The 23,821-nt window shown below is 41.3% G+C and overlaps 1 protein-coding gene across 6 annotated transcripts in view; it reads right to left on the bottom strand.

Moving 5' to 3' along the window:
• PTPN5 (protein tyrosine phosphatase non-receptor type 5) overlaps positions 1–23,821 on the bottom strand; it is a 78,248-nt gene that overhangs the window by 31,958 nt on the left and 22,469 nt on the right. For 5 of the 6 annotated variants that reach the window (XM_039552987.1, XM_039552988.1, XM_039552986.1 and 2 more), the window contains exons 2-4: positions 23,701–23,811; positions 1,733–1,914; positions 686–805 (exon numbers count right to left, since the gene is read on the bottom strand). In XM_039552987.1, coding sequence (XP_039408921.1) covers positions 686–805; positions 1,733–1,914; positions 23,701–23,800 — 402 coding nt within the window. In that variant the 5' untranslated portion in view covers positions 23,801–23,811. The remainder of the gene's footprint in view (positions 1–685; positions 806–1,732; positions 1,915–23,700; positions 23,812–23,821) is intronic. The other variant, XM_039552989.1, reaches the window with a different exon arrangement.

The raw sequence follows: 23,821 nt of genomic DNA, 5'->3' as shown, positions 1-23,821 counted from the left end.
ATCCTGATAGCAAATATATTTAATCTGATTTTTGAAAGTAGCTGTTCACCACTTAATTAAGGTTCTGTCCACACTAGAAAAATCTGCACTGGGTATAATTACCAGTAATTTATCAGATGAATCATTCTGGTATACATGTCATCATGTCATGGTGAGAAGCTAAGCAATTTTACTGGGGTAGCTCTGTAAATATAACTGAATGTGTGCACCTAGTACACTTGAAATACATTTACTGCACACAGATATGTTCTAAACACTCAACAAAAACAGATTTTTGAGACTATGGTATGATTAGCACCTTTTATGTGGGTTGATCTGTTCTTCCAGAATTTAAGCTTCTATTCATCATAAGAAATGAAGTTCCAGCTCTCCCCTTACTGTGGGCTAAACCTTAATGAGACAACTTCTTATTACTTTGTTTCATTTTCAATAATTTGCACATAATGAAAAATCTGCTGTGCTGACCTAACATCATAGCCAAAAATTTAGCCCAATATCTCAAAGATAAAATATTCATCTATTTTCAGAACACTCCTCTACCATTTCAGGACATACCCACAGTGCAAAAGTCACTCTAATGCATGAAATAAATGCATACTATACTTTTAATCAGAAGAGACATTAGAAGTGCCACCGAAGGCTACTGACATCAGCTATATAACCAGAGAGCAGCACAGGGACTTACCTCCCCTTGATCTGAAAAAACCTGTTTAAATGGGGTAAGCAAGTAAGAGAGCAGGTCGAAGGCATTCTGAGCTGCTGGGATGGCCCCGTAAGTGCTGTACCACAGCATCATGCAGAGAAGCTGTGCAATCAATCAGAAAAGACGTAATTAGCATCTCTCATTATACACACATTCATTTTCATTTCAAGACTGCATAATTAACTAATTTAGTTAGCGCTGATTTCATGTTGATTATCGCTTTTGCTTTAAGAAGTCAGGTATTTTCTAGGCTGTAGCTTGACAGGAATAAAAAGACTGAAGGCTCCAAGCTCAGCCACTATTAACTAGATGTGCATCACCAAGTTACACAGGCTCCCTCCTACCCTCACTAGCAAAAGGGCTGCCCAGAAACAGCAAGTTGAGCAACACTGAAAGAGCAACATGTTCCTCTGACTACTGAACTTTCAGGATTATTACTTTTAGATCCAAACTAGTAATTGCATGGATTTAGGATGTTATTAAAAACTCTTAAGGCCTCTCTCAAAGCTCTCACAAATAGCCATGTTTCACATAGGCATCACTATAAATACACACACAACATACACACATGGAAACTTTTCATTTGAACCACTTAAGGGTGCTGCACACGCCACAGTTAGCATAAACCACAAGAGCAATGATTTTATACTTAACACGCTCACAGAGAGGTATAACCTCATCCCCAACTGTGAAGGGCGCACCACAGCTTTAAAGGATACACCTCCTGCTCCATTTGTTAACAACATGGGTCTTTACCCCCATACACATCAGCCACAGAAAATGGATTTGGTGGGATATCGGTCATTCAGCAAAGGAGGCATTTGCAGAGAGGCAGGAAATGGGATGGGAGTCTGGGACATCAAAAGGCAGGGGCTGCTCTCAAGGCAAAGCCGTGAGAGGTGGCTGCAGAAATGAGGACTGCACCTATGCCCACTGCTACATCTAGAGTGAATAAGGAGGAAACCTCCCAAGCCAGTGCAGCCTAAAAGAAGGGTCCCAGCATCCCAAAGCTATGGCAAGCTGCCTTACCAGTATCTGTGAGAGGACAAACAGATACATGCTGTCTCCAGGTATTAATCCATTCCACCGGGGAGGCCAACCGAGCACTGCCGTTTTCTGGGAGGCTTTCAGGGACTGCTCCTTCCTGTTCAGCTCTCCTTGCTGTCCTTCAGCTTCATCCACTGACTCCATAACAGCTGGACGGGAACAACCTTCACGTGAAAACGACATGTGCCGGGGATGAATGGGATGTGACCCCGCAGGCACCGCGGGGGCCGCAGGGCTATTGTTTTCCTGGAGACGATGGTTACCTCTCAGTTCCGCCTCAGCAAGCGCAGCTCAGGATTGTGAGCGTCACACTCTATTAGTGCAGCTTTATTCACCTGCCTTCGTCAGAAAAAAGTGAGTGTGGGCGGATAAATTATTTTCCCTTTCTTTCCGGAGGTGCCGATTCTGGGCTTTGTTGTTAACAAATTCTCATTTACATTGCTGCACTTTTTCATTTTTACTTTTTAAAAGAAGCTACCTGTGCTATTGCCTAGCTACACACTTCCCAGCTACATGATGGCAAAGAACCCATTTTGCCCCTTCCCGTCTCAATTTTTCTATTTCTTTTATTTGTCTGCTTTGTCTAGTTCGATTATAAATTTCTGAGGTAGAGACTGTTTCATGTTATGTGTCTGAATAGTGCTCAGGGGCTCTGGGTTTTAGCTGAGTGTCCTAAGGCACTAATAAAATAGACTTTATTCCAATAACCTACTTCTTGGATGAATTCATCCTCAAGAGCTATTTAATAATGTTGCAATGCTGTTCTGTTCAGTGGAAATAACCACTGGTGTGGCTAGTCCCTCAGAAACAGTGTTTTGAATAGAGTCTGTGTAGATATAAATTCATTTACAAGAGAAAAGGAGTGGAAGATCAGACTCACTGGGTGTAAGTACTACTGACTTAACATCTTTGTACATGAGGAATGCCCCAAGGCTGCCCTGTGTACAACACTGTAGCCTTAAGCCTAAACCAGCCTCTTGTGTCCCAGGGAAAGGCCACATCATTGGTCCTTCCATGGTTTGTTGAGGAAAGGTTTCTATAAAACGTTCCTCTCAACAAACATTTCTCTACATATCTCACAATAGTAACTCTAAGTCAGATAAGCACCCATTAACTAGCCAGAGCTCTAATTAGGCAAATGAAATATATCTGTGTATCAGCTGAGGGTCTGGCCATAGTAAGAATTCATCTTTTAATGCTGTTTTTCAAATGCTAGAACACAACCACTTGAAAACAGCACTTTTCCAAGAAAAGCAGGAAGTTTCTGGAATATAGCTCAAGAGATCATGGGAAGTCTACCTCTCAGTCCTTAATGCTGAAAATTTTCAAGCTTTTAAACTGCTTCATGTCTCACTAGATTTGAACAAAAATTGAGAGGAAAACACTTGTTAATGATTGCCAATTTTTTCCTGCTATTTTTGTGGGATGTTTATGTTCTGTGTTTTGGAACAGGAATTTGAAATTTAGCAGGGACAGAATCTTCGTGTCAGAAACTATTTTTGTCATCCTTGCAGAGAGACATGTACCTGTGGCTGAGATCTAAAGCTTCAAAAATATCTACTTTCTTAGAGTTCATTATTGTTTGCTCCTGAAGTCTCTAACCTTCCATTTTCACTAAACATAGTTTAAGTTCTTCTTTTCCTTTATCTGCATTAAATAATGTACCTGTGTCCCTAAGAATGATTAATGACCATATTTACTGTTTTTCCAAGTTCTGATGATTTCCTGTCTTGCATACTCCTCCCCAAAGCTCAAGATAAAATATACACAGTGAAAAACTAAAGCAACACTGGGAAGACAACCAGACCAAGAAATGCAAGGAGCCAAGGAATGCAGATTTCATGCTCAGCTTTCAACTGGTTTTTATAAGTCATAATTTTTCATATTTCAGATTTTTTTTAACTGACCAGGTAATGTATGCCTTATGTAGCAGGTAAACAGCATTTCTTTGTTTTGTACTTGTAACAGCCTGAGATTTTACAAGGTCATTTCTGGTTGGAAACAAACCCCTGACTATAATACAACGATGCGAAGGCCACTTAACTACATCTTCTGGAAAAAAGATGTCAAAGTTAGGGCACTGCCCTGTGTCTGTAACCATGGGGATCTGTGCCTCTCCACAGCCCAGAAGTCCAATTCCTGGAATTCCAGCGTTGTCTAATAACACCCGTACAATTGTAGGGGTCATATTCTCCTCCTTACAACTGCCCTATATGAAGGACAATAGACCACTCCTACTTTCAATTATTTTCACTGCATAAGGTAGAGAGAGACCTGGTCTGTGGACATAGGAGCCCAGGATCCCAGCTCTGCTGAATTGACACTGTTATCAAGAGTTATTTTCCCTAACACAACAGAAGGCAAAAGGTGCAAGAACTAAAATAATGGGGAACTGGCTGAATCCACACATAAAAGTGAACAGATACATGTCTTGGATATACAAAGAGAAGGTCTAGTATTAACCAAAATCCACTCAAACTTTTCTCCTACAGATGCCAAAAGATTAGATTCTAACAAACATAATGATGCCCACCTAGGCTTCTGTATTGGTTTAACTATGCCAGCTTTACACAACACTTCAATTAGCACTCACACATCATCCTGCAATCCCATATTCCTGTATTGTTTGCCCTAATGGGCCCAGGATTCTTTCAGTTGCAGATGAGGTAATGAGTGAGACATCAGTGAAGCTTTCTCGTGTCAAGGTGAATGTGAAGGTCCTGAGAGAGCTGCATCCAGGAGTGAATTTAGCCTCTCCTCTGCTAGTGATTTGACTGACAGTGAAATGTAGCAACCATGTGATAGCCTCCTTATTTCCTGCATCATGGAGATGGGGATTCAAGTTCCATGAGTACTTCTGCTTTGGAACAAGACTACACTTGCTAGGAAAAAAAATCCTTTGGCAGAAGAATTAAAAGGTCTCTGACATCTGTAGCAGTCATATGGCTTGTGAAAGCAAGTTGAAATTTCAAAACAGTGCCATAAAGTTAACCTCATCCTTGCTGTTCAGGGAGAAGCACTTTCTGGATCATGCCAGGGATCCATTCATCCTGTATTCTTTCCTTAAGCAGTGCCACCAAAACAAGCTGCCAAAAATACACAGCACAGCACTGCATATTATTATATTATGGAATAATATATATAGGGAAACATCTTTCTTCACTCAGAAGGTAAAAGCTGGCTTCTTAACTGGCAATGCCCATTTTAAATTTCCTGCATCTCCATATCTTTTTTTTTCTGACTTCATGTGCGGGTACATAACAGGCACAAGAAAGAAAAAACACCTATATAACTCTCAGAAAAACAAGTGCTTAGAGTACTAGTCTTAGCTGAAACACTAAAAGGCACTGTAGCAATAATAAGCGAGTCAACAAAGCCTTACAGTAACAAACATGCCACGATCCCATCAAATCCTGCTGTGGGTGAGGCATTAGCAGCTCTGTAACTCAACTGATTCATACTTAAAGCCTTCAGAGAAAAACAAAAAACAACCTCTTAGAACCTCACATCCTGGCTATATTTCCTAATGAAGTTAACATTTTAGAAGGAACTTGTGTCCTCTCTTGTGCATGGGTGCTAATGCTCAAGGAATTGGCACAGCTCCATTGGCAGACTTAATTTAACAATGTATTTTTGAGAGAAAGACTTATTCCTCAACAAAATTGTTTCTATAACAGAAAGAAAATGTACCCCAGCAGTGAAAAGACAGTGCTCATACAGTTATTAGACATTTATGCACATCCATCTTACTGTCCTTGTGGGAATTATGCTTCTGAGTTGGACGGTGCTGCCTCTTCACTGGGAAATACAGATTTTATTAATGGTGGATTCTACCTTCCAGACACACAAAACAGGAGAGCAAAAGGGGCCTCACCTGTTCTGCCAAGTCTCAAGCTGCAGCAGCCAACACACCACAGCAGCTCGGCTGCATTGCCCCTAATTGTTTTAGGTGTATTGAGGTACATTGCCCTCTGAACCTGTCCACATCTTCATGATGGTCGTATGTGGTGAGAATTTATAGGAATGGACCACAGTGTGGAAGCATCACAAAGTATGAACGTGCCAGCAATACCTCACATCCATCAAGATTATCAGCATTTCAGACCAGAGTCTTAAGTCCATTTATGGCTTCTGCATCTTCAGATGTCCAAATGCAACTGCCTACTGAAATCTCAGCCTCTAATTTCCATCTAACTGCTAGGGAGAACTGCTACTGATGAAAGAGCAGTAGATGAAAGCACACTACTGTGATAGGTCTCAAGTACACTGCTTCTTTTGACGTGCACCTCAACTGTACATGCAGGACACAGCCCTTGGCAACGTAGTTCACAGATCTGGTCAAGACCTTGTTAAATACACACATCATAAGACATCCTGATCGCAGGCAAGTCCAGGTGTTGGAAAGACACATCAAAGCTGAATGAGCTGCCTCAGAGTGCACATGAACAAGAGGCAGCTTGTGCTAGAGGGTAAAAAGCCTGTCTATCCAAAGAATGGGGCTTTAGGAGAAAGGTATTGGCTAAGAAAACATTCTCTTTTTTGGTTGCCACTGCAGCATGACAAGGATGGAAACTGAATATTTAGCTTTCTTTTGCCCTGCAGTGGTATGGAAAGAAGGGGGTAAGAGGAAGGGGACCTCTCATACTTGCATGACAAGCATAACTTGTGTACTTAGGTTCTTCACTCTGCAGACTCTGAAACTTCTACCAAACTTCTTCATGAACAGCAACCTAATTTATTAAGTACTAAACATGACAGGAGCTGCATCATTACTGTTTACAGACAGATAAAATTCACCACCAAGGAAAGTCTGTTTCTTCTTGATTTTGTCTGCACTCCTGACTCATCTGATAAGTTATGTTGAAAATTTACACTAAAGATATAATGATCTGTGTAGAAAACTGGGGATGCTATTTGCTGTTACCCTAAGAATGCATCTCTCTCTCTCTCTAGCTCCTCCATTATTAATTTTTTTGACCTTTCTGATCATGACAACTGCTACTTTGCTTGATCCCTGACCCGCTCGGTTTACAAGAATTCAATGAATTCATGTTTTCCAAATGGCTGAGTAAAACGCTGCTCAGGAGGAGAGCATCTAGGCCTCAAAAGTATCCAGATTAAAAGTTGCAAATTAAAACATCCCCAGATGCACCCCAGAACTACCTACTACTGACTGACTGGAGATGGAGGGGATTTACAACTATGTAATTGCCTCAGTACTTTCAATTCCACTCTGGATAAAGTCCAAGTTCTAGGTGCCAAGAGCTTGTGGTTGGTAGATCTTACATTTGTAATGCAAAACCACATCGAGAGCTACTTCAGAAAGTATCAGACAGCTTAATTCAAACACTAGCAACAAGCCAGGCAGATTCATGGGTCCCACTACATTTACCACTAAACACTGCAAGGCACCAAAGCAACCCTAAAATCACTTTGGTATCTAACTGGAAGCCAGTTAGATCCATCCTGTGGTCCTCAGTAGGACTGCAGACTGCAACTGTAGACATCAGACTCCTCTCTGTAACAGAATTTAAAGAAATAAGCCTGACATACCACCAATCTAAGTAAGAGGTCCAAGAAACTGGAACTACCCTCTCTGACACATTAGGGAGGAATGGAAGATTCTTCACCAAGACTTGGCCTACACACCAGCAACGCGGGTGTCAGTCTCCTATGTTACTTAATCTGAGATGAATTTCAGCTTACAACTTCTAATGCTCTTAGTTTGCACTAAGTTTATTTACCCCAGTCTGTAAGAACAAGCTGAGCCAGGCAAGAGGCTGTGTGGGGAACAACTGAAATTTCTAACATTCAAGGATTCTATTTGGGAAAGCTGAATATTTTTGCTAGAAAGATCACACTGGAAATACCTGTGTTTCACTCACTCTGATTCATGGGTTGATATGCCCATCAATTCAGCTGCTCACAGCTCTCCAGAGACATTGTTTCAGGCTCTCTGAGATTCAAGAGAACACCACCTCATGCTTGTTTTTTTTGTGTGTGCGTGTTGGGGAAATTCAGTGACAATGATGCACACTATAGCTTTAAAATCGAGATTTTAGTAAGTACAGCCACTGATTTAAAATGTCTACCATTCTCTTGATTAGTCTATAGAGAAAAATCTACTTCGGTCCTCCATTCTCAAAGACAAACAGAATTGGTAATAAAATACCACAACTTTTTGCATCACTACAAAACTCCTTACGAAGGCTCTGCAATGGTCCCTCCCTAATCCTGAACAAGAAAGTTAATTTATCCTTGTGTGACAGAAGATAACCCACAAATACCAACTTTCCTTTGCACTTACTTGTGCATGAGTGGCATGTAGCATGGGGAAAGCCAGCAACCTCCTTCTGGGGAAGGCAAGCATTCTCTGTGGAGTTCTGATGGTGCAGAGAGGAAAAGGGGTGTCACCTACTCACCAGGAAAAGTACTGTAGACTTGCACTTCCCAAGCTCAGCTGTAGAGTCTGGCTGCCACTTATGCCAAACTCCAATTACCAAAAGGGACAGACGCATCAAGAGAGAAAGAAAGGAAAGGGTAAAGTCATGAAGAATATCTGTGAGCGAGGCATGCAGAGAACTGAGGTCTACGTATTTCTAGCTGATGCTTCGCCCCTTTCACTGGCAATATTTCTAACAAACTTGAAGAAGAAACTTTCCTCTTTACTTGAAATAAGTTCTGCTGAAAATAATACGCAGTGTCTTTGCCATGCTGGGGGGCTGCACAGCTCCATCCGTAAAGGGCCTCTTCTCATCTCTGAGGGAACAGCAACCTGATGCCAGAGTGCGCAAGGAGAATAGTTGCCTTTCCACTCAGCAGCTCCCTGCTGAACTGCTGAGTCACATGTTTTCTCTGCATTCATTTCACACTGCTCCCACTCAGTCCACCTGCCACTTCATCTGGGATGGGTGGGAGGAGAGAAAGAGAGGTGAAGGCAGAAAAAATGTTCGTGTTCACCCAGGACCACTATTATGATACCACGGGGTGACATATAAAAGCAAGCCTGCAAGCTGCTAGAGAGGGATGGAGAAGAGAAATATCAGACTGCAAGACAAGCTGCCTCCCCCTCTTCTTCAACAGGAGGAGACTGGCCATCACACAAGTTGCAAACCTCATCTGATTCCCAATCGGTCAATGATGTTAAGCGCTTGCTGATAAGTTCTGTGAATCTCAGGCTACGGACAAGGCTCGTTGCTGTGATTTAGAAGAGCCTTCAAGTTGCTGTGATTTTTTCAACAGTCCAACAGCTACTGTGTTGTAATTGTCTGGCTGCCACAGGGAAGTGCCACAATGATAAGTGAAAATATCATCTGGATAGATTCCAGTTCCTAAGGGCATCTTCAGCTGAGTTGCTGCAGTGGAAATGTCTACCAGCTCCAACTTTCATCATTAAAGAAGATGAAGAGGAAATCCTAGCCATTTTATTGCAGGTTCCATAATGCTCAAGCCTAACAGGAGCCATCTCCTACTACCTGTTAAATTCTTGTACAGAAAAGGGACTCTATTATCAACAGTGGGAAACATGTTTATCATGGTTACAGAGGGTCCAGATTACCCTTAGGATGGGCTGTACACATGGAAATAAACATTTAATTAAATTACCACAGTAGTATTTTTTCTGTGATTAGAATTCTGGGACAGTACATTTTATAAGTCATGAAAAAAGAAAATGCCCAGAAGTTTCCTAATTTATTAAATCAATTTCTGAAAAACTGCTTTTGAAACTAACTTTCAGACTATATGAGGACAACTGTGATTAATTTTCAGACTAATGTTTAACCCACAGCTACTGTTAGCAGAAAAACTGAGGGCTTGTTATGAGCTAAATAAGGATTTTGTTTTATTAAACCAAATTAATGATTCAAAAAAGAAGCCTGTTTTTCCCTGTGAGAAGGAATCTGTTCTTAGTTAATGTTCAGTCTTACTTTTTAGTGACTCTAGTACAAATCTCTGCAAATGTGCTTGCACTCTACAGATCTGAAATGCAAAGACAAAATCCAGTCTCAGAGGGTGAAGTGATACAGCATTAAAATGCCTTTCTATATCAAATTCCACTCCCCACCCCACAGAGTAGCTCACTGTGGTGTTGTTCAAGAAGTAGTTCAGGAAAAAAATGATAACTGCAGAGGAAAAGAAACATGGGAAAGAAAAAAGCAAAACTCACAATCTTCTCAAATTCCCCTGCCTCCATAGAGTCTTTTTTGTTCCAAATAATCAAAAGATTTGCAAAACACAATTTTAAAAGACAGGATGCTGGCCTACAAAGTCATCCCCTGGATGTCAGGATGCAGCCTGACACCAGAGATTTTGTTTTACTGAAGGGTGGGTCTGGGGGACTTCATTTGATCTGTCACCAACCCCTTCCTTTCTGGAAGGAACCAAATGTTCCAGACAGCATTCCTCTCATACTAGGTTCCTACACACTGGTATTGGCTGCTTTACAATATACCTAACCCACCTAGTAGGAGAAGGTAATTTACCTGATCCTCACACCAAATCTCTAATCCACAACAGCTCATATGAAACAGACCTGCAAGGGAAAAGCAGCTCAGGATACCTCAGTTGACACCACTCTGAATTAGGTGTGAGCCTCACTCAGATGGGAGCAAGAAGAAAAAAATCCTCGGGCCCTCTGCTCTGGAAAGACAGCAAAGAGGAACTGCTAGGAGCCACGAGAAGCAGTAAGGGACTGTCAGATAAAGCAACCATATGGGAGCTACTGTACCATCTGCAGGGTCTGGCAGGGTCTGACTGCCAGGGTCCTACACTCAATATAAACTGCTATGTCTCTACTAACAATGGGGAAGTTGCTCTTAATTCCCAATACAAGACTAGTTATGCCCTTGTCCACATCTAAATCATACTCCCACTACTAAATCAAACGCACAAATGGTTTATTCTTAATGGCTCTCCTAATGCTTACAGGTCTTAAACACAAGATGTGTTGTTGGGCAGTGTCATTTTTCCTTTTTCTCCTGTGAAACATCAAGTTAAATGAAATGCCATTTCTCAGGGCAGCTAGGGCCCCTTGAGGAGAGTTTGCTTCAAAATAAAATATTAAATATGGTGTCAAATTACAGCTCTTAAGCGAATGCAGACCCTCAGAGGGCAGAGACACTGAATATTAACTTCTATCACACCCACACATAATTAGCAATTGCACTCTTTCAATCAGGGCTCAATTCAAAGCTGCTTTGGTTTGATTTTGTCTTTTCTCCTTTCCTCTTAACCCTCTTACAGAAGGTCCATCCGATTACCACTGAATATTAGATACAATTTAAATTTTTCTTTTCATTAAAGAATAGATTTCTTTGTTATGCTGTTTTCTTCACTGAACATTTTCAAGTGCCTGGTGATAATTCGGGAGCTGCCTTGAGCTTTTATAAACAGACTACAATTTCACTTCCAGTGGAGTTGGTTGTCCCAAATTAATCCCAGGCTGCAAATTCCCTTTAGCACTGAAAATGGAAATCCACAAAGCAGCTCTGTAATTCCACAGTTCAAGAGATAAAGGCCTAGACTGCCCATGCACAGGCCACACAGGCAGGGAGAACTGTCAGCAGCACAGTGATGCAGATCGAACTGTACAGGTTTGAACTCTCTGAAACAGGATAACCAACTCTCCGCTCCCAAACCTTAATAATAATTTTTGTGCCTTTACACTTTAGCTATAGGATATACTTAAATGTCCCTGAGTGCATAATCAAAAAATGGCAATAATTTACAACCAGACAAACAGCCTCTTCAATAAAAGAGTGACTCTGACAATTAAAAGAAACAAACACATTCTGGTATCACACACTTTTGGAAGTGTTTACTATTCATACCACTATAATCTGAATTGGTGTTGTCACACTGCTATTGTTGGAAAAAAAACAAAAGGCATATTTCTTTTGTTAAATTAATAACTTCTACAGTCATAATGCTAATACTACTGTGTGTTTCTAATGTCTCCCCAGTGACTGGCCTGGCATTCTGTAGGTATTAGATCTGCTCTCATGAATGAATGGGTTTGCACCTTGAAGCAGAGGGGTGATTTGTTGGCTTCCTGCCAGGTTCAAATGGGAACATTTTGATGTCATTCATTTGGGGACAGCCTGCTTTACTAAGTGACTCAAATCTTATGCCCTGGAGCCTTCACAAAAAAACATTTAGGAAAGCCACTGTCACATTCATTTCAAAGACAGTAAATTATATCAAGACCAGTCTCAACAATCATCTTCAGCCACAAACCTGATACATGCCCCAAGGGTATTATGCCAAGTATAAGCATTTTGCTTTCTTTCATGCATTTAAAAAGGCTATGCTTGCACTGCTCGGCTTCCTCAGAAAGCAACAGTATCCCTCAGACCCTCTAATTTAGGCTTTGAAATAAACACTTGTAGAGATAAGGGTGTGGACATCCATAGACAGGATCAATTTTATCTCTGTCTTAGAGCCCTATTTCCATCCAGGGCTACACCATTATGGGCCCTAATGGAAACCCTGAACAATTAAATATCATTGTTTCCAGTTCAGTGCTCTGCTACCTCTCCAACTGCAGTCCCTTCATGTTAGAGGCATGCTTAGATTACTGAAATGTCACAAGTATAAGAGTTTCAAGCTATCCTTCTCCCTAGCTATCCACACAGGTGCATAAAAAGTGAACAATGCAAGTAAAAAGTGGTAACAGTCCTGCTTTTTAGTCTGTCTGGGTTCCTATACTGTGCTCATCAACATGGATACACAGCCTTAAATAGTAAACTAAAAAAGATGCAACAGCTTGCCTTCTCATCCTCTTCCCAGGGAGGGAACATGCACTGAGCAATGTTTTGTCTAGACAGATAAGCAGACATGCACAAGTTGTTACGGCTCTCTGTTGGAGAAGGTGACACAAAAAAAGCACACACTGGTGATGAGCTTTGCAATTATTCCGGGAGGATTTTGCATCACTTGTCTGCAGCCATGAGCCTCACTCTACAAAACAACCTGAAGAAACAAACCTCTCATGCTCACATGTATCCCAAGGCTCCACTCCACCTCACACCACACAGCCTCAGGCTGAGTTACCGTGGCAGGAGCTGACATTAATCAACAGGTCCCCACAGTGGTAAGCAAACACCATTTTGGATCCTGCATAAGCAGAGAATTTCTACTTCTAGCTCCAGAATGGGGTCACAGATAGATTTTCATTGTGTACTCCAGATAATGCTGCAGAAATGATGATGATCTGGGGTGGCATGGAAGCAGGCAGCGGTGCACTTGCATCTGTGGGAGGCACACCTTAAAACCTCCCATTGCTTCAGGTATAAAAGGTCTCATAGTATGTCCTATTCTGAGGATGAAAAGACAGTGATTTACCTCCTCAACTATGCAACACGAATTGGGACTATTCAAAAACATTGTCTCATCAGGTCTTGATTGAAGCATTTCTTTCTTTTCAGAAGCTCCTGATTTCATAACATTTATAATTCGGGTCACCACAAAGGCACCAAACATATTCTTATGGACTCCTAGCTGCCCCACAGTTTTGTATCCATGTTGAAACATGCTGTGTACATAACATATTTTGGAATATGAGTAGTCAATTGCTTCCCTTAGGATGCTCTTTATGAGGTGTGGGTGACAGTATGTGTCAATGGGAAGCAAGACTTCATCCACAGAGCTGTATTTCTGCTATGCTATCCAGAACACTTCATCTGCCTTAACAGGAGATGCCAAATGCCTCAGATCAAGTCTCCTCCCACACTTGACTTCAATATGAAGAATAAAGTACTGAGTAATCTTGTAAATCTCATTCTTAGCTTCTAAAGACCAGTGTGGCACTTTCAAACCATCCCACCTCTGTCTTCCTCCACATTACTTCAAGATTCTACTAAAAGAATTTTTTTTGCTTGCACCCCTCATCTCCCAATGCCAATTATGTACAACAAACCTGCTTGGTACTTTCCTGAAGGGTTTGTGTGGCAAGGCTTTGGTAGCAGGGTGTGGGGGGCTATGAGGATGGCTTCTTTGAGAAGCTTCCCCACGACTGACAGTTCTAATGCCAGCCAGCTGGCCAAGGCCAAGCACATCAGATGGTAGGAATGCCACTGGGATAATCTGTTTAAGAAGGAGAATAAAGTTGTGGCACAGAAGTAAATGTGGCCAGAGAAGAAAGGAGTGAGAATATGTGAAAGAAACAGCCCTGCAGACACCCGGATAAGTGCAGGAGGGGCAGTAGGTGCTTCAGGCACCAGAGCTGGGACTCCCCTGCAGCCCATGGAGGAGCAAAGATCTACCTGCAGCCTCTGGAGGACCCCATGCCAGAGCAGGTAGATGCCCAAAAGAAGGTTGTGACTCTGTGGTAAGCCCATGGTGGAGCAGGTTCCTGGCAGGGGGACCTGCAGACTTGGGAAGAGAGGAGCCCGTGCTGGAGCACCCTGTTCCTGAGGAAACACATCCGCTGGAAAGAACCCACACTGGAGCAGTTTGTGAAGGACTACAGCCCGTGCAAAGGACTCATGTTGGAGAAGTTAACGGAGGACTGCCTCCCATGGGAGGGAACCCATGATGGAGAAGCGGAAGAGCTCTTTTTCCTAAGGAGGAAGCAGTGGCAGAAAAACCATGTGATGAACTGACCATAATCCCCATTCTCCATCTCCCTGAATCACTGAGAGAGAAGAGGTAGAGAATAAGGAATGAAGTTAAGACCAAGGAAGGAAGGGTAGGAGGAAGGTGTTTTTAAGATTTGTTTTACTTATCATTATCCTGCTCTGATTTTGATTGGCAATAAATTCAACTAATTTCCCTGAGTTTTGCATGTGACAGTAACTGGTGAGTGATCTGTCCTGGTCCTTAACTCATGAGGCGTTTGTTGTATTTTCTCTCCCTTACCCAGTTCAGAGGGGGGTGACAGAGCGGCTTTGGTGGGTGCCCGGCCTCCAGCAAAGGTCAAACCACCACAGTAGCATTAATTATACTGGGAAGATCATAAAAAGAATGGACAAGAGCTACATTTTACTCATGGCCCAGGTAGAAGCCCTGTGATCTACTTCCGATATGCTGAGCAGAGACACAAAAAGACAAAAGAGGAAACAGGGCAGTATCAAGTCCTATTTTTGAGGGGTAACTCAAAACATCATAGTTCATCCTTTCATCTCTGCAGATCTTGAAATGACCTTATCAGCTGAACAGACAATACCATCCCCAAATCCATATGTGCATCCAATACGAGTAGCACTTTAGTAGCATGTAAAAAAACCCCTAAAGAACAAAGGAAGCTTCACCTTAGAGCTGTTGCAAAAGCGTTCTTCCGTACAGAAAAATAACACATGCTCTTCACTGTGCTGGCAAAGGACATTCAGAACCTATCAGTACCAGTGAGCACACAGGATGCTAAATGGGGCCATTTTGAGAACGCCTGCACAAACCTGACAGAAAGAAAAATGACCTATTCTGAAAAATAGATCTGTATTTATCTTTGTCTCCCACAGAAGGCATTCAAAATGGAAGGCATTTAGTGTCTTTCAGGAGTGCCATCCCTCTTATCAAAAGGCTGCAAAATTGGTCAGATGAAACTTTTACCTGTTTCAGCAGGAATGTTGCCTGTGCAAGGAAGTTGGGGCCAAGACTTACAGTCTAACCAGCTTCCCTTCGGTTTCTGTAAGACATCTCTTTGACATACTCAGAGGGAAGGTAAAGGCATTCAAACTGTGAAAGACTCTGCAAAGCAGCTGCTTTGGACTGTCATTTGAAGGTCAGTCTCCAACACACAGTATTTATTTTCCTATTGTCAAACAACCTGAGTAGAAGGGACTTTTAACAGAATATGTTAGTTAATTGAATCTGGAACATTAATAGGTTTTTCACAACACTGTAGCATTTTTTTCTATGAAAAGCAATGAAAAAATGGTTCTATTTAAAAGTGGCAATAGCTGTAGTCTTTGAACATATGCTTAATGAATAAATCTGTTAGGAAAAAACCCTTGTGTGTATTGGAGGGGGGTAGTATGTTTGTTCTCACTTAAAGCGTGCCATGATGACAATCATCAACAGCAAATGGCATCTATTGTTGGGACTAAAAAAAATTTCATTTGGCCATTTAATTTCAGGTGAAATAGCGCTTTTCTTTTAAATAACACATTCTTTTAGCTAAGCAGTTGAGTTGAAAATAAAGCAATAGCAGATCCATGTCATTAAGGACACCTGATAAGCTCTTTGGGAGGTGCAAAGAGCCATAACACAGTAATATCCAGGCAGCTTACTGCCACATCATGGGGTGCAGCACACAGAAAGCCAACAGCCTACAGGGAAGAGGAATTCAGATCCCAGGGGGAGAACAGCCTAACAACCCTGTGCTACCACATATTGCAGTGGTGGGCGCGATCCCAAGGATGAAATTATATAGGATACAGCAAAACACAGGAACTGAGCAGAATAGACTCTGCAAAGCTTAGATGACAACCAGAAACCTGTGATGAAAAACACATGAGAACAAACTGAACCTACTGCATTGCCATTTGCATGAGCAGGTGGATAAATCTAATAAGCTGGAAGATTTGTTTGTGAAATTAAAATGCCAATTCCATACACTGGGAAGCGTGAAAAATATCCACAGTCAAGCCAGAGCTGTCTGGGTATTTTTAAAGGAAGCTTGACAGATGTTGTGAAAATGTACTGCAAAAGAGTCAAACCTGTCAGTATTTACTCAACTCTTCTGTTGAAGAACTCCACGTTCCTCTCATGGAGTGCCCAAATCTCTCCTTTCTCCACTTAAACTGAGAGTTTAAGCTCCTCAGTTCCACTCTGAACGCTCCAGAGGAAGGTTCACAGAGGCAGATTCCCCTTCCCATTATTTTTTTAATAACATGCTTGACTATGACTCTCTTTTGACAACCCAGCCAGATCTCAGTTGGAAGGCTCATTTTGTGGGGAAAGAGCCATGGGGAACTCCCAAGTTACATTCAATCAAATCTCCCGGTGCAACACACTGCAGCTGGAAATCTAACAAATCTAATGGGTGACACCATACCACGATCACCTCTTCTTTGACAACTCCTCTCAGGTAGCAGGGTGGGGACACCCCTCCAGCCAAGCACAAGCCAATGCCTGCTCTCCATCAGTTTTTTAAAATTCTCAATCCTTGCAGTCCCTCCTCTCTCCTTTTAGAGTTTTTCTTGTGAAGATGCAGAGCAGGCCCAGATCTTAACAAAGATCAGACACCATGTGTAGGCGGAAAGAGATAAGAAGATTCACAAACAAAGCAAGTCTTAGGTTCCCAAGACTTCTTTCCCAAGAGAGAACAGTGATACAATGAAGAAAACCTTCCACCATTAAAACCTCCAATTCTTGAGATTGGTATTCCGCAACTACTCACCCCTTAATGCTATCCTTACTGAAATATTTTCTTTGTTGAGGTTTCTTGCATTTCCCTGATGCCATGATCATTTTTTGCGTTTTCTTTTATACCCCTTTTATATCTTTTTATAACTTCTGTATTCTTAGTGTTTTTTACCCTATATTCTTACATGCATTTTGTCAAGCTAGGAGACTAAACATCTTAGAAGCCTCGTAGTTAGGGATCAGAAAGCCCCAGACCCCAAGGTCTTCTCCAGAACACATTTTGTAAACTAAGATAAAACCATCCAGGGGAAGGTTCCTTAGGGAGTGGGGCTCACTCGAGCCTCTCCCTGGGGAATCTTTGATAGATATGCTAATTAGTAAGACCTATAATGTTATACCAGATCTATTGGGGGGTGCATTGCGGTGTGCACTGGGGTGCATTCCACCTGGACGTGTGCACCTAAGGATCATGAAAATAAATACAGAGGTAAAACCCCTTTTTTCCTTCTAACCGTGTTTAATTCTTGATTTTAAGACCAGGAAAAGGCATCATCCCCATGGTGATGTCACTAGCAGGCACAAGGAAAGCATGAAACCTCAATCAGCAAACTAGTAGTAGGCAGAGGTCAAGAAACCATGATTTCCAGAGACAGTAGAGGTTTGAGATACAGTGACAACATCAGACTTCCAAAGGGTGGTTTGCTTCAGCTGAAAGAAGTTTATAAAACTGTTGCAGACAGACCACATAACACATCAGCAAGGTTCTGCTCTCAAAAATGACTAGTTGTCTCACCTGGCTGATTTTCAGCTAATTTCAGCTATGATATTAGTTTGTCTACTAATTAATCAGTTAGTCCACCAAAACAAACAGTGACCACGAGCTGTGCATATAATTCATTATGTAACAACATGTCCAGTTCAAAATACTGCACTGTTTTGGATCTCACATCCCTGAAACAGGCTCTTCAGTATTTTTGACTTATATAATGTGTGTTCTGTGGCATTAAACTGGGTCCTACAAAACCACTCATCATTTAAGCTAGACAAGGGACTAACAGTAACAAGCGGAGAATGGAGTAGATAAAATACAGACGACAAAAGAAGGTGTATGTTTGGGAATAATGGAAAGGAGAATATCCGATAAAAGAGGAAAGAAGAAAAATAAATACAAGGCCATAGAAGAGAGGCCCACAGGAGGAGGAGGAGGAGTGTGAAAAGTCTGACAGAAGGACTGAGTGGAGACTAAAAACAGCATCTGGCAGTAGCTCAAATCAAACAAGGTAGCATATGCAAGAAGTACAGCATACTGAAAACTTCCTTCCTCTTGGGTATTAAATAACCTCAGAATTAGACAGAGAGTCTTCCCTTCCTCTCCTCTGAAATATCTTGCTCTAAACTCTGAAACAGAAAAAAAATCTATTTAAACTTTATGGTGATTGCCATTTCCCAATTACAACTGTGAGCTCTTACTGAAAATTTTCAGACCTAAGGCTGCAGAAATCAGACATGGATTTTGATTCATTTTTCTAGTGGGAAACATGATGGTGGGTATCTCATGCCTAACAGACTTAGGGCATCAAGAAGCCAGATTTTCAAAAGCCCCAATCCCCCTAGACAGAGCCCGAGTTCTGCTGAAATAACTCTAATTTTTCTTCAAAAGATGGGCCTAAGTTTCATTGTCAAAGGCAGCTTAAAAATATGGATTACATTTCACGCTGACAGTGAGACAATACCGTGCAGTTGTTTTTGAAACTGAGACTGACATGGTTTTCAAACTGCTGCCTACCATGTGCTTTTGCTTCCTTTAATTGTGTCTGTGAATACAGCACACAAATGTGTCTGTTGTCACTCACAATTAAGAAAATACAGGTACAGTTGTGAGAACATCAAATGCTACAAACTGGGCAGTGTGAGGACAGCCCAGCTCTCCAAATCTTACGCTGCAAGTGATGTTGATGGTATTTGCACCTGCACAAAACCTGAGAAAGTCCCACATGGGGAAGGGTTACAGTGCTGGCCAGGGCCTAATAGAGCTTCAATTCTGTCAGCTCTCACTGGGGTGGAACATGGCCTTACAGGCAGACGTGCCAAGCCAAGCAATGCAACTTCAAGGAATATCCCCCCACGCCCCACCTGTTTTCTGTCATGGTGCATAGGCTGCCACATCTACGTCTGACTGCACAGCAGGAACAAACTACAACCACAGTCCTCCATCCTGTGACCATCTGGAGCTGGAATTTGCTGTTGCTCTCCTCAGGTCCATATGCCCATATTTCCTTCACCAGAACACAGGAAAACAAAGACAAAGTTGATGCCATCCAGACTTCATTCTCACAAAGAGCACGGGGTCAAATTCACCTTCTGTGACAGCCCCTATTGCTGAAGAAAAAGCTTAAAAGGTAAGAGCTACACACAGAGAGGCTTGAATAACAAGGGGAGAACTGTCCTAATATGAATTGTGAAAGAAGGATTGACAGAACAGCCCTGAATAACCTTGGAGGGGAGTGACAGCCCAGAGATACTATTTTGCTGCTTGTGTGTAGTGGAGATACAGAAGAATGTACTTTTACCTTGGATTTGGGATCCCAATCTCCATAGGGACTGACAGAAACTGTTTTAAAAACCCCAAACTCTGTGGTCTACCTTTGAAATACAGCTGCCTACCTGCTAGAGGTCCTGAATCTTTCTGTATTAAGTATGCCCCAATGTCCTGTCAGTGTATGTTCATGATTCTCTATACATCTTTAAACTTTTCAAGTGATATTCTTGTATTAAGGTTCAAAGACTGAAACCCAGGAACATATCAGCAACTGATTCTGTTATCTTTTCATGCAGTATGCTCGAAAGGTATCAAAAAATTCCAACTTTACCTGGAACTTCATCGGAAAGCAAATAATCAGTTCCCTTAAATGCCTCATGAAATCCCAGTCTGAATAACAGAGTATTATCTGTGGTATTCACCAATAAGATGTCCTTGATATTGTGACTGCTGTGCTGGGCTAATGGAGCTGGCAGAGGAGTAAACATACATCAGGGGACACCATCAACAGGGCGAAGCCTTCAAATTACAAATACCAGTTTACCAATTACCTTTACTTGGTGTGAAGCAAGATAACCATTTTATGCACAGCACAGAAGGAGAATGAAGAGCATCAGGTCAACTCACCACCTGTCCAGCTTGATAAAGGATCAAGTGTAAGAAGAATTAACAGGAAAAAACCCCAAAAACCTAAGAACTTATCCAGCCCTTAATAAAGATATGATAATACTGAAAGAAACTGTATTAGAACTAAATCAATAAGGACCATAGAACTAAAACTGGCACATGATAATTTACCAAATAGATGCTTGTCAAAAAGAATAGACTGAATTTTAATTTAACTCTTTATTGAAATCAGGGTCCCTGATAGATTCCTGTAGATAGTGTACCTTGGCACTGCAAACTGCCTCACCCTCATCATCTCTCAGATTCTTAAATGCCATTAAGACATGAACCAAGATTTTAATCAGTTTAATTTTCTACAGTATTTTGTGTACACACTGCAGAATAAACTTGCTTTAATAAAGGTTTAACTGAAAGGCTTCAACTTCAAACTGTCAACCCAAGTGCACACTCCTTCAAAAATAGCATTTTAATTTTGCTCATCTCCACAGACTCATGTGACCTCTTTTATCTGTATCCTGTTCTCCACCCTCACAAGAGCAGCTCTTGGCTCTGTGGTGCAGCTACAGCAAAACTTTTCAAGCCTCCAGAAACACCATCCAGTTTCATTTCACTCTCTATGTTTTTTGCTTCATGCGCTGTGTTGGACGTGAGCATGTGAACATGAGGCAGTTCTGTGAAATAAATAGACTTCTGGTTACTTAAAATGACCATTATTCAATCAAGTCCATCATTTTATGGTTTCACCATCCCTATTAATTGGCTGGCATAAACATATCCTAACAGTTTCCCAAGGAATTTTTCAGAATTTGAATCTGCCCTCCAACCTACCCTAATCAAACCACACCTTAGAAGTTTTTCATTAGCTCCTATGCCCTGCAATGAAAGCAGTATTTTCTCTGTATGACTGTTATTGATTGCTCAACTTAAGCACTACAACACTGAAGACCTTTGGACACATTCTACACAGCATTTTATGCAATACTGAAGTTTATTATTGTCTTTGTGACAGCTGAACAGAATGATACCCTTTTCTTTGCCAAATTTGAAACATGGACGGGTCTACAGTCCTATGCCAATGCCTGGAGAATGACTTTTACTTCAAACATTCATTGGAGCATCTTTCATCACATTAAAGACATGGATTTGAATTTTATACACCTGAGCCTTTCCTGAAATTAGCACTACTGATACTTTCTAAGTGCCTTTGCCTCTTGTGCCACAACCAGCCTGTTCAGCTACCTCAGACTGAGGCCTTTCCAGAGTACTTTTCAGCAAGCACACTTGCCAGGGGTAGCCTATAGACACAGAATTTCTTCCAGGGTACTTTAGCAATGCTTCCATGCTGGCTCTATCAAGTTAACATGAAGGCAAGTGTGTGACCTTCAGCTCACATTCAGTTGGAAAGTTTTAGCACAGTCTTTTTGTTGGAACTATTCCACTTTGATGTCACATGATAAATGATTGTCGATCTTTTCTTTCTCCCCTCCCACACCAGGTTTTTCCAGGCTAAGCTTTTCTGCAAGGCAGAACTACCCACGCCTTATTTTGCAATGAAAACAAAACTGCTTGAAAAACTTCCCTTTGTATTGCCCACATATAAAATGCAAGCCAGGAATCACTGCTGGATTAAAGACCTTTTCGATGAACAACCTGCAGGCTCTGTGCATGAACACGGGGTATTTTGGCCTCGAGATGAGAGAAGGGCAGTGTCAAAGCCTAAGCAAAGACACAAGGGAAAAAGTGAAGTCCCTTATAAACCAGGAAGGGGGAAAAGAATTAACAAAAGCATTATTATTCTACCAGAACCATTCACACATTTCGCCCCAAAAGCAGCCATATTGGTGGACAGGAAATAGAAATTGAAATGTGAAAGATCTCTGAATATACTCAGTAGCCCTAAGAACCATATACTGGATTTATAGCACATAAATTTTTTCTTTTTAGCTATCCAGCTAAAAACAGAGGGGTTGTGGTTTCTGTGTTGGTGGGTGGAACCAATTTACTTTAACTCCATATTTTAACTATGTTTTACTACGAGTTTCAGTGAGGGGATAAATTTGATGAACATGGCAAAATGACTTCTGAATTCATTATTTTGTATAACCAGCAGAATGGTGCTCACATCTGGCTTTGAATTAAATATAGTCTGTGATGATAAGGGTCAGATAACATAAAATATCATGCTTTTATTTATGCCAAACTATCAAAAATAACTCCTTTGAGGCAAAATGTGTGTTTGCCATTTATTGTATGTTTGTACATGTCCTGACATAATGAGGCTTGCAATTATTCAGCACAACTACCCACCACATCAACAAAAAATTAAATAACATTAATGTTTCATGGCCTAGATTCAACACTGGCCTCAAAGGATCTGGACAATGTTGTAAAAAACACCAAAATGTGTAACACTAACATGGCTCCCTGAGCTTACAGAAAAGACAGCACCTCCCTTCTGCCATCAAATGAGTGGCAGGCATTGATTTTCAGCTGTCCAAAGCTGACCACTTATATCTAATCTGTAAAGATGATGGGAATGCCCAGAAAAAATAACTGTAGGTTACCTGAAGTTTTTCAGGATTCCTACATAAATAAGATTACAGCTCATAAAGGGCTTTTTACCAGTAAATTATACAGCATGTGGAATGAACTCCTTCGCCTTACAGCTTATTTGCATACAGAACATGTTTTTGCCCTTCAAATACCCCCTAATAAAGGTTTTCAGCATCCTCTTTTTGCAAGCTGGGCCTCCTTTGCAGCGTGTTGTTGATATCAAAGGCCCACCCACGTCAGATGCATTGGCTCCTCCAGCATAAAAACAACCACAAACTGCAACAGTCTGCAAGAAGCTACCAAAGGCCAGTCCAAGTGCAGCATCAACTGCAACCAGTAAATAAATCAGGTAACCAAAAAAGCCAAAAAAGGTTTATCTACACTGGATGCATGCTCCAAGAGCCCTCACTATGCAGACAGGAGACACTTTCCTGTAAGAGACAGAATATGTTTAGAAACAAGTCCAGAATGGCTTGGAAACACCCACTTCCTCGATGATTAAAAAGAAAAATCATCATTCCTCAATGATTAAACAAAACTAACTTACTTACTGTTTACCACAAATCAATTAAAAAGAAAAACCCACTTGAGACAGCTATGGATTGGATTTAAAAGGACTTCCTCAGGAGCTTTTTGGAGACAAAGGCTCAATCCTTTAGGCTTCCTTAGAAATCCAAGCTAGTCACAGACATCAAGCAGGCAATGGAGGTAAAATAGATTCTGAATGATGTAAGAACCACAACTAGGTTAAAATATATACTCCATCATGAAAAGATGTAGCAAAAACTACCTGCCATGCTCACTGGGCTTTGCAAAACACTTAAAACCTGAAAATTAGGACAAGTTCTGGAAGAGTGTATGGAGGTACTTCTCATCTGTACTGAAGTGACAGTATGATATATCTCATCTTCCTTGTCTTACTTACCATCTGACTTGCATTCAGCCCTTTCAGTCACATAGTAACTTGGTTCCAATGCCTGCTCCAGGACAGATGGTCCTCTGGGATTATCATTTACGTCCTTCATGCACTAGAATCCTGAAAAATA

This window comes from Corvus cornix, chromosome 5 (genome assembly GCF_000738735.6).
Source record: "Corvus cornix cornix isolate S_Up_H32 chromosome 5, ASM73873v5, whole genome shotgun sequence".
In the NCBI taxonomy this organism is placed as follows: Eukaryota; Metazoa; Chordata; class Aves; order Passeriformes; family Corvidae; genus Corvus; species Corvus cornix.
The sequence above is the reverse complement of the archived record's forward strand: the minus strand, read 5'-3'. Positions and strand labels throughout refer to the sequence as shown.